Here is an 11,733-nt window from a genome sequence, read left to right on the forward strand (position 1 = left end):
GAGATAGGATTGAAACTGTCTGTGATACCATGAAGGAAATTGATTCCGTGTCGATTGCATTACAAATCAGATTAATATATACAAGATACAAGCGCCAAGATAGGCTATAAAATAGCTAACTAATGGCTGAAATTATGGTAACAAATATTGACTAGCTAAATAAAGATATATACAAGTAATAAGAGAATATATGCTAAATATATTCTAACATTGGGGTACATCGTCAATGACTTCAAGGGAAAATACCGTTTCGTTTCATCCTTAACTGTATAGTATCAATTTGGTAGTAAGTGGTTTACTCCAGTTTGACTAACAATGAAATAAAACTTGTTACCATTGTCCTTAGTGATACACTGCATCGTCCTTAATGATACATTGTATAAGCCCAAATGTTTAGCAATTGAAGTTATCAATACCCATTAAGAATATTACCAAATCTAGTGTTTGAAATGCTTTGTATTTTGGTTTTTTTTTTCGAAATTCTGGAACCAGAACGGCCCGTTCTGGTTACACTGTTGGTGTGTTAATTTTGCATATAGAATGACCCGTTCCATGTACAAAATTTACACACCAATAGTGTAACCAGAACGGGACGTTCTGGTTTCAGAACGAGTCATTCTGGTTCCAAGTGTATTCAAGTATTTTGGGATCCACATACGTGGCATCCACCTGGCATCCATGTGGCCACTAGTTAACTTCGTTTAAATCATTTAGACAGAAGTCCCAAATTACAATAATTTAAATTATTAGAGACTAAATTGAGACTTAAAATTAAAGTAAGACTAAATTTAAAAAAAAAATTATAAAAAACTAAAAAAGGTTTTTAACCTTATAAATACAACTTTTTTTACTATAAGCTTTTAAAATTGCAACTTGCAACAAAATTGATTAAATGATAACGAATCCAACTTCTCTAAAACGAGTGATTATAAGCAATCTCAACTATTTTTTTTAGATAATTACGAGTTGAGTCATTTGAAATAAAGAGATGTACGTGTGAGGTGACAAAAATATAAGAAATTCATAATATTGACCTTTAATTTTCTCACACACACACACATATATATATATATATATATATATATATATATATTTAATATTTCTTACTTTTACTTCTAAAGTGATTAATTAAATTTTGAAGAAGTTTAAATCCAATATATAAAAATACATATTTAATTAAAAGTTATGAGAATCACATTTTTTTAAAATTATAAATGTAAAATATCTATTAATTTTATCTATAAAATTAATCTTTATCAATATACCTACCTGATTGACCACCTTTTTAGTAGAGTACCATCTTTCAATCATTTGTTTTCTCCATAAACAAAGCTTAAACATGAAGCTTTACTTAAGAGTATAATAAAACCAGTTCCACTTAAACCAACACGATATTAGTAAGAGGGATATGGATCATATACAGTTCAACAAAAACTGTACCGGATGCAGTTCAATCTTATTATACAATATAGATTTTATTTTATTTTTCTATTAATATAGTAAATGTAAGACAATGGTTAAAATTCGTGCAGTTGAAAATTGAACCTCAGAAGATCTTATTCCTAGAAAGAGGTATCACATATTAAATAAGTCAAAATAGCTATTAGGTATATAATTATCTTTTAAATATAAATATTTGATATTTTTCCTTAACCACTTATTGTTGGTGCTGCAAACTAAAAATGATTAAAGTTTCTAATTTTGTCACCAACTTATTATGAGTACGACTATAAAGCTTGAATTAATCTGTTGATAAAATAGTTAAAGTGTAGATCAGAAGTTAAATCCAATAACAGTACATAATTAAGAAAATATTAAGAGTGTCACATTGACATCATTAAATGAGGAATAAAATAAGTATCTACTAGAAATATGAATTTTACCTTTTAAAAATATTTAATATTTTTCCTCTTTCCTTCATTAATTTTGTATGAAGTTTTAGGTTAAAAAACTTATTGTGGGCACACCCTTCTAAAATAAATACTAGTACTTTCACATCGATCGGCAGGTGACCCTGCATATAATTAAAAAGTAGGTGTATTACATTAAATTCAAGTGTTGATACACCACTAGTTATTGCCACATATTGCAGAGGAGTTAATGCAAAACAATATCATCCCCAACTCCCATTCCATTGTGGGGACATTGGGCATTTACTTTCCACCCACAGAAACCATCATTATTCATTGGAACCAGACAATATCCACCGCTCCACTCTCATTATATAAACTGCCACAACACAAGCACATTTTTCAGATCAACAAACATTGTGTTGAGTGAAGAGAATGATGAAGTGTGGTGTAGCTATAGTGATGGTGGTGGCACTGGTTCTGGTTGAGGTGGGGCCCATGGCTGAGGCTGTGAATTGCACTCCAACAGAGTTGAGCTCTTGTCTTGCAGCAATCTCTTCCAACGCTCCTCCCTCTACTACTTGTTGTCAGAAGCTGAAGCAGCAAAAGCCATGCTTGTGTGGATACCTCAAAAACCCTAGCTTCAAGGCCTATGTTAGCTCTCCTGGTGCCAAAAGAGTTGCTTCTGCTTGTGGCGTTGCCATCCCATCTTGTTAATATAAAGTGTGTCAAATATATATCAAGAGTTTAATTTATATACCCAAGTAACGTTGAAAAAAACTCAAGTTCTATATTGAGTTTTTATTATACGTAAAACATTTTGATACAGATATTCAAGAGAATTTTAACCATCTTATTACATCATTCGATTCATTAATATGATGTAATAATAGAGTAAATTCTGATTGAATATCTGTGTAGAGAAGTTTTATGTTTGTTATTTTTGTATGTGAATTGAGCTTTGTAAGAATATTATTCAGTCTAAGTATGTCTAAGAATTTGGACGTGTTGCCTCGTCTCTAGAGATATGAATATGGTGTATACACTAGTATACACGTTGTATCTAGGGATTTATGTGTAATATGGTGTTTTAAGGACTATAAATAAGGAAATAATGTGGTATTATATTCGCCTGTGCATTGTTCATGACCATTTAGTTATAGACATTTAATGATTATAGAAAAAAAGTTACAGAAAAATTAGTAACATGGTTTAACTTAATTTGTTAAAAAAGTTAAATATTGTTAATGAAATTCACATGTGTATATGAATTTATTCATGTAGATTCATATTAGAACATATACTTTATTATGTATTAAAGAGATAATTAAAATTAGAATTCTGTACGGGCCAGTAGGCTATAGTGAAGATTCATCTTTGACAAATTCCGGTAAAAAAAAAAAAAAAACAGTGAAACATAAGAGGAAATAATGATTAAATTTCCATGTGATGAAAATCCAATTAATAATTGAATTGGCACAATCGATAATTTGACAAACAGTAGAACAGGTGGGCGTTTCGTGGGAAAGAAAAAAAACTAGGACCACCTTGTAATTAGATAAAAATAGTTTGAACAAAGGAATCACAAAATTTAGCATGTCTGGGTGGTGTAGTTGGTTATCACGCTAGTCTCACACACTAGAGGTCCCCGGTTCGAACCCGGGCTCAGCGATTTTAGTTTTTTAAAATTAACTTCTAAACTTTGATCCCATCATCTAATTATAAGACTAGGAGTATAATAAGGCATTTTTTATTTTTGAACATAATTTATTATAAAAAAAAATACAACATCATGAATGTAAATTGGAAAAAAAAAAAAGAAGTCGGTCTCACAAAAATTAATGATTTTTAATATTTTTTAGATAATAATAAAAAAATGTATTTAAAATTGTATTTAAAAAAGTACGTTAAAGAATGTATTGCAAATAATTTTTTTAGTAAATTAAATGTGTGCTTTCATTGTGTGGGTAGAAATGAAGTTGGAGAATCTCAAGCTTTTTTAAGTATTTTAATTAGTTTGATATAGACATGGTAATTTAACCCATCTTAGTAGGTACTCGTCTGAACACGCTCTGATTTGGACGGGAAAAATCTGTGTTTACCGGGTTTGAATTTTTCTGATTAATAAAATCGGGGAGGGGGACGAGGACTGGGATGTTATTGCTCCTGCCCTTCCCTAATAATATAATTAAAAAATTATTTATATATATATAAACCAAAATTAAAAATATCTATATATAAAAATTTATATTATTTTATTTTTCTTTTATTTTTTAAATTTGTTCATATTTATTTAAAAGAAGAAAAAAAAAGTAAAAACAAGAACGGGGTAATTTAAATCTGTGGAGGCGGGGACGGGAAATGTAAAAATCGCCCCGTTCCGCCTCGTTGCGATGCCTAGTTTAATATATCAGTAATTTTAAGATTTTAAAAAGATCAAATAAAAATTTAGCAAACTTCTAAAGTCTATTGTGAGTATAACAAAATCTTAAAAATAATAATATGATATACTATTTATGTTCCATAATAATTATCATTTAATAAAAATAATTAATTAAATTTTAAAATAAGTATCATTTTACTTTTTTAGTGTAATATTAATTATCTTTTCAAGTGAATTAGTGCTGGACTTCTTTAGTGTCACATATATATGTGACCTATATTCGACTCTAAATTATTATTTTACATTAATTTGTTTTATGTAGTTAACTGTAATTGCATGATTTGTTGGAGTAAAAAATATTAATAATAAAGTTAATTTTATAAAATTATTTTTTATATTATTAATTTTTCTTAATTCATATAAAAAAGCGTGTGATAGACACTTTTTTATAAAACACGACTATAAATTTAATTTATGGTAACATGGTTGAGACAACTATTATTATGATGAAAATTATTAATTATAATCAACATTATCATCTTCATTTTGATTGCAACTGTTATTATATATTGCCACCTTTGATGATTATTATTTATTTAGTGTTTTATTTTAATTAAGGTTTTTATGTTAAAAAATAGATTATAATATTAGAATTTAGAAAGATTGTGTATGTACGTAGTCTCGGGATTCATTTAAGTCCTCAAGTAAAATCTTATGACTAATTAAAATAATATTTAAATTTTATTTATTATATTTTTACGTTGTTAGTGGAATTTAAACTCACATTTTATGAGATTTGAATTCTATTCGGACCAATTTTTGTTGGGAAAAAATAAATTAATATAATATACATATTGTTATTATAAACTCACGCGTTTCTTTTAATAGTTTAATTTCTTTATTTTTTTTAAGGGAATAGTTTAATTTCTATTAAACAATTAGTTGCACTAATACAAATAATGTTAATGTTTAGTATTGTTTTTATTGATAAACTATAAATTAAATGATATTGTTTTTATTAATACAAATAATGTTTATCTACCAAAAAAAAAATACAAATAATGTTTAGTATTATTTTTGTAGTAGGAGATATTAAATAATATTAGTTTTTTATTTAATATTTTTCATAAAGTATTGGAAGAAAAAAAATCTTACCAATATGTATCTTTTCTAATAATATTTTTAAAATTGAATCAACTGTTAAATTAATTTAGATATTAATTTAAAATTTAATAAAGTTTTAATCATAGTTAAGTCAATATTAATAAAATAATAAGTATAAATATTATTAATAAAAAATAATATTAAATAAATAAATATAAAAAGTAAAAATAAAGCATTATTTATAAGTTTTTAATATTTAATGTATATATAAAAATCTAAATTAAGTATAATATAGTATTTAAATTCAAATTTTAATAAAATATAACAATTTCTATTATAAATAATAAGTTTACATCTAAAATAAAAAAGTATCAAATTTATATAATATAGATTACAAAAATAAAGATATTAAAAATTAATATTTTAACATTTGTAATACACAAGTTAAATATTTATTATATATATTTAAATTTTATAATAAATGTTATATATAAAAACAAATATTATTTTTAATATATAAATTATATTTAAAATTTATATAAATAAATATTTATAAATATACTAATTATATTTTTCATTTATGATAAATAATTTATATTATAGTATAATGTTATTTTTATTTATGATAGTTTATTTTAAAAATTAAAAATTTATTTCTTAAATAATTTTAATAAATAAAAATTAAATTAAATAAGAAATTAAAAATTGTTTAAAAATTCTCATTAAAACAAAATCTTTAAAAGAGATGGATTTGTGTTTAATATATAAAAATCGATTTAACACGTATAAGTTATTTATTTATTATATATAATTATAATTTATAATAAATTATATATATAAATAAATATTATATTTGAATATAATTTATATAAATAAAATATTTTTAATATATAAATTATATTTTAGATTCATGATAAATAATTTATATTATAGCATAATATTATTTTGATTTATGATAATTTATTTTAAAATTTTAAATTTAATATCTGAATAATTATGATAAATGAAAATATAATTAGACAACAAGTTAAAAAATCTCTAAAAATCTTTCTTTAAAAAAAATCTCTAAAAATATTATTGCCTAAGATAAAAATTTGTATTTAATATATGAGAGTTGATTGTAAATTAACACAATTGACTAAATTATATTCTTTACAAAAGTTTTAAAAATAATTGATAAAATGATTTATTTTAATTTATAATTTTATTAAATAATTGTTTTATTTTATTAAAAATATTTTAAACTAAATAAAAACATTATTTTAAATAGGTCATGTTCAAACCGGATCTTTAAAACAGATTTTATACTGTTTCAACTGATTTTTGACTAACTCTAATAGATTTTCAAACAACTTATTTTTGCTAACTTTCGGATCAATCCTCGGTTCGACCTATCAAACTAATGGGTCAAAATTAATTTTCAAAGTAGTATTTTTTAGAATACTAATTAAATAATCATTATTAGTGAATAGAATATTTTTATTGAAAATTGGAAATCCCATCGTAAATATATTAAAAAAATACAGTGGAGTGTATAAATATCATTTTTATTAAAAAAAATCAGCTTTAATTTCTTAACTAATTGTCAGACATTTGCTTTAAAAAAATATGTTACAAATTAAAGACACCACTCTAATCTTCTAAAGCATCTAAATAACATTAATATTATATATTGTCATGAGTGATGATTAATTACTAATGAATGTATAATATTTATAGGATGAAGTTATTGCGTAGGCAGTGACGAAGCAAAAGGTATCATTGCCAACCTATATGTTATTATCGTTTTTCTTCCCCTTTTAATAAGGGAGTGGTCAACATAGTTAAGCTGTTGATGAGAAAAACATTGCTCAAATAGCAATTATATAACAAAGCAAAGACTTAAAAAATCGAATCTAATTAACTAAACTGGATGAGTACTGCACCAGATAAATCCTCATCTATGTCTATAATTTTAATCACGTTCCTGTTCTATTAAATTTATAGTACTATAACCAAGTGCATGTATGTCTTGCACCACTGTATACCATACCGACCCCATTATTCTAACAAGTTGATAAAAATGAAATTATTTTATTTGTAAGGTTTAATTATATTCAAGTTTTTCTTTAACATTCATTAATGGGAGACAAATATTTTGTATGTTTCTATAAAAATTAAAGATATATATATATATATATATATATGACATCCATTTGCTTGGAATAGGCCTCCTTTCCTGTTAACTTGTTCTTCATTAATAAAATATGTATTTTTAAATTATCAACTCACATAACACATGGCTATGTACCATAATTAATATTTTATGTAATTATAATATATGGAATGAATCATTCAGAAAAGTGTGATATGTTATTTTACGATATAAATCCATACACAAGACAAGACCAATGTATTGATTAATAATGATATATTATTGCAACGGATAAGATATTTCCTTAATAAATAAAAATCCTATTAATGAATAGCTTGCTCCACCCCTTGAAAAAGGTTAATTATGAATTTAAATTCCCTTGGTTATTAAGGAAAATATAAAAATATATTTAATTAAATCAATAGATAATACCAACAAACAATATAATATTGTTTCAGTTTGTCAATTTTGAGTTAAAATCCTGAATATGTTAGTGGATTAAATATTTAGATATGGATGAAATACTTATGTATATAGCTTTTAATACTTTTTTTTTGAAGGGTAAAAAAAAAGGATGATAGGTTGTGGATGTGTTTTTTTTTTTTTAAATGATTAAATTAATAAGGTAGGATCATGATATCGATTAACTCAATTGGAAGTGACTTTATTAATTTTAAAAGATGATTTTTATTAAAAATATTTTATATATTTTAATTAAATAATTTTAGTCTCTCAAATATTATAATTGTAAGATTTTAGTCTTTTAAGTATTATAATTATTCAATTTTTGACCTACTTAAATTATATGTATTATAATTTTTCATTCATGTATTAAATATATATTTATTATTATTAAAATTACTAATATATAATTTAAATAGGTAAATATTTATATAAGAGAACAATATTACACGATTGCAATACTTGTTAAACTAGCTCAAATAAAATTTAAGAAATTAAAATTGTACAACAGTTATATTTGAAAGACTAAAAATACATTTAAGCATTTATAATATCAATATAAAATATCAAGTATTTTTCAATTATATCCTTAAATTTATTATGAAGTGATATAAAAAAGTATAATAATAGAATTGTTTTTAAGATATTAAGGGAAAATCTAATTAATATAAAAAAAATCTAAAATATTAATTATATTTTTTAACACATGCTAAAGACTTAAACATTAAATAAAATAAGATAAAAATATGATATTATAAAATTAACAAACTTATCATGTAGACAACAAAATCTTATCATAACCCCCTATACTGCCTTAAGAAAAAACTAAATCAAGACTCTAGTTTGGCACCATCAAACACACAGCCTCCGAAGTTTAAGTCAACAGTCAAAACATTTTTTTTTAAAACGTGTTAACCTAATTGATGCCTGAATAAACTTTAAAAAGGTAGTATTTAAATATTTAAGTAATAAGGAAACTGAAAGGTATGTAAACGTGGATCATACGCGGAGCCACGAAAATGTTTGCTAGTTTTTCTGTGCCTCTGCGACTCCAACGTTGTTTCTCTCAGTATATATCCATAGTTGTAACTCACCCACCTTTCATCATTGCTCATCAATCCCTCTTCCTTATTCCCCTATTCCCTAATCCTTATCCATATCCAATAACTTAATGTATAAATAGTGCTTCAAAAAGCCCCATCATAACCTACACAATATACTTTCTTCAAAACTAACCTCATTCTCATACAATGTCCACCGATCTCTCCGTCATTCTCCCTCGCGTTCTAATCGTTTCTAGACGAAGCGTTCGCAAGAACAAGTTCGTTGATTTCGTTGGTACGTATCTCATCTTCCTCCTTTTCCTTCAAACCCTTCAGTGCAATAGTGCAATTCAAAGACAAATCTTATGATAAATGACTACCAATAATTATACGTGATCTCACCCACATATCAGTGTGATATGATTGATAAACAACTTTCTCCTTTAACTATATTATTAGAAGTTTGATCTCTGGTATGTATATATAGAAAAATATTTATCGGAACTTTCATCAGGGTATACCTGATCTAGATCTACAAAAAAATTAAACTCACATAGTCATAAGGCTTTCTTCTTGTTGTGGTAGTGCAATTGTGAAATTCCTTTAATTATTTTCCAATCATGTGCATGAATCATGATTCATGACCCTTTTTAATTTTGTTGATCAAACATGTTATTAATTATGTGACTCTTTCATTTTCAGGTGAATATCACCTTGATCTTATAGTAGGGTATGGCGCGGTGCCCGTGATTGTTCCTCGTGTTTCCGGGGTGCACATGTTGTTGGATAGCTTCGAGCCAATCCACGGTGTGCTTCTCTGTGAAGGAGAGGACATTGATCCCTCATGGTACGAGGAAGACACGTCGGGTCTATCACAAGAGGAATTGGAAGAGATTAGAAGGCTTCACGCAAGTGACACAGCCATTGACAAAGAGAAAGATTCAATCGAGTTGAGCCTCGCCAAGCTATGTCTCGAGAGGAACATTCCCTATTTGGGAATCTGCAGGGGCTCACAGATCCTGAATGTTGCATGTGGGGGTACCCTTTACCAGGACATAGGGAAGGAGCTTTCAGTTAAGTGCCTCGAGAGCCAGAGGGTGATGCACATAAACTATGATGATTATGATGGGCATAGGCACGATGTGGAAGTGGTTGAAAACACCCCTTTGCATCATTGGTTTAAGGATTCTTTGGAAGAAGGGAAAATGGATATTCGGGTTAATAGCTACCACCACCAAGGGGTAAAGAGATTGGCACAACGTTTTGTGCCCATGGCTTTTGCCTCTGATGGTTTGATTGAAGGGTTTTATGACCCTGATGCTTATAATCCAGAAGAGGGTAAGTTCATTATGGGATTGCAGTTTCACCCTGAGCGTATGAGGAAGCCTGATTCTGATGAATTTGATTACCCAGGATGCCCCTTTGCTTATAAGGTATGAAAATGTTAAATTCCTTTGGAGATGTATTTTGGTGTTATGCATTGGCTAGTTGAGTTAACATGCATTTGTGATTTGATGGAAACTATGCAGGAATTTGTAAAGGCAGTTGTTGCTTATCAGAAGAAGTTGAACAACTTGGCATCCATCCAAAAGCCTGTTAAGCTTAACAAGGAAATGGAAAACAAAAGGAAGATTATAGTGCGTAGTTTCTCACTTGCAAAAAACCTCTACAACGCTGGCCGTGGAACCAACGCCACCAAAGTGTCTGAACTTGAAGCCGGGGCAGAATTTCTTGAGGTACAAAATTTATATACAATTTTATAAGTGTTTCTTTTTCTACTATTTGTATTGATTTAGATACCATTTCTACTAGCATGAGGTGTAAATTCATCATTTTACCTTGTTTAAGGAATATGTGCTAGTTAGTTATCACTTTTTTCTTCTTCTCTGTATTGATTTATGTTTAAAATTTGCAGTCCAACACAGCCTTGAGTGTGCAGCAAGAGAATAGGTTAAAGCAAATGGGTGCAACGGTTAGAAATGCAGGGTCCTACATAGAGAGATTGAAGCTGAATGAGGAAAGAGAAAAAATGGCAAGAAAGGTAATGGAGAAAATGTCAATGGAACAGTTGTCTGAACTTTTGTCTTTCTATCATACTATGGGCCAGATTTGCTCAGAAGTATTGGATAGAAAGATACATGGCCTTGTCAATGACTCCGGTTCATGATTTTTTTTTCCTTGGCTTATCATGCATTGACCATGCAACATTTGTTATTGTTGCTAGTTAGATTTGCACCTTTCTTTGTCATACTCACTCAATGATGGTTAGGGGAAAAGTTGAGTTTGAGTCTTTTACTAATATTCTGTATGTTTTGGGTACATCTATCACCTGTGTAAAGAGCAGATAGCTACTAGCTTTTGGAAAAAAAAATTCAAAAGGCAGATGTTACGAGCAGTGATTAAGACAAAAAAAATTATTTGAAAATATTATAGTTGTATCTTATTGTAGTATATTAGTATATTCATACATGCATAATACACTTATTAGGAGTGTGAAAAAAAAAAAATCAAATTGAAAAAAGTTCGATCCACATTTTTAAAACATTGAACCAATAATCAATTTATAAAAAATGAATTTATTAACTAATTCACTTTTATAAAATAAATTGGTCCAGTTCAATTTAAACTTTTTATAAATTTGATTTACGATCGTCCCTACATGTAATTCGCAAAATTTATTAATAACAATCAGGGATAGATCGTGAACACCATTTAAGAGGCAGATTTTTTTTAAATAATATATTAAAATAAATATTA

At 26.9% G+C, this 11,733-nt stretch overlaps 1 protein-coding gene and 1 non-coding gene across 2 annotated transcripts; both read left to right on the forward strand.

Annotated features, from left to right (window-relative positions):
- The first annotated feature begins 3,448 nt into the window (after positions 1-3,448).
- On the forward strand, positions 3,449-3,524 carry TRNAV-CAC (transfer RNA valine (anticodon CAC)). The gene has a single exon. It is a non-coding gene; the product is annotated as a tRNA-Val (tRNA).
- Positions 3,525-9,018: 5,494 nt separating this feature from the next.
- Positions 9,019-11,401, forward strand: LOC109801873 (putative glutamine amidotransferase GAT1_2.1). Its single transcript, XM_020363023.3, has 4 exons — positions 9,019-9,271; positions 9,679-10,409; positions 10,506-10,712; positions 10,892-11,401. Exons 1-4 carry the CDS (start codon positions 9,184-9,186, stop codon positions 11,141-11,143), a joined length of 1,278 nt encoding a protein of 425 aa, XP_020218612.1. The 5' UTR covers positions 9,019-9,183; the 3' UTR covers positions 11,144-11,401.
- The last annotated feature ends 332 nt before the right edge of the window (positions 11,402-11,733 follow it).

Source organism: Cajanus cajan, chromosome 4, assembly GCF_000230855.2.
Source record: "Cajanus cajan strain Asha chromosome 4, NIPB_CcT2T_4, whole genome shotgun sequence".
Lineage (NCBI taxonomy): Eukaryota > Viridiplantae > Streptophyta > Magnoliopsida > Fabales > Fabaceae > Cajanus > Cajanus cajan.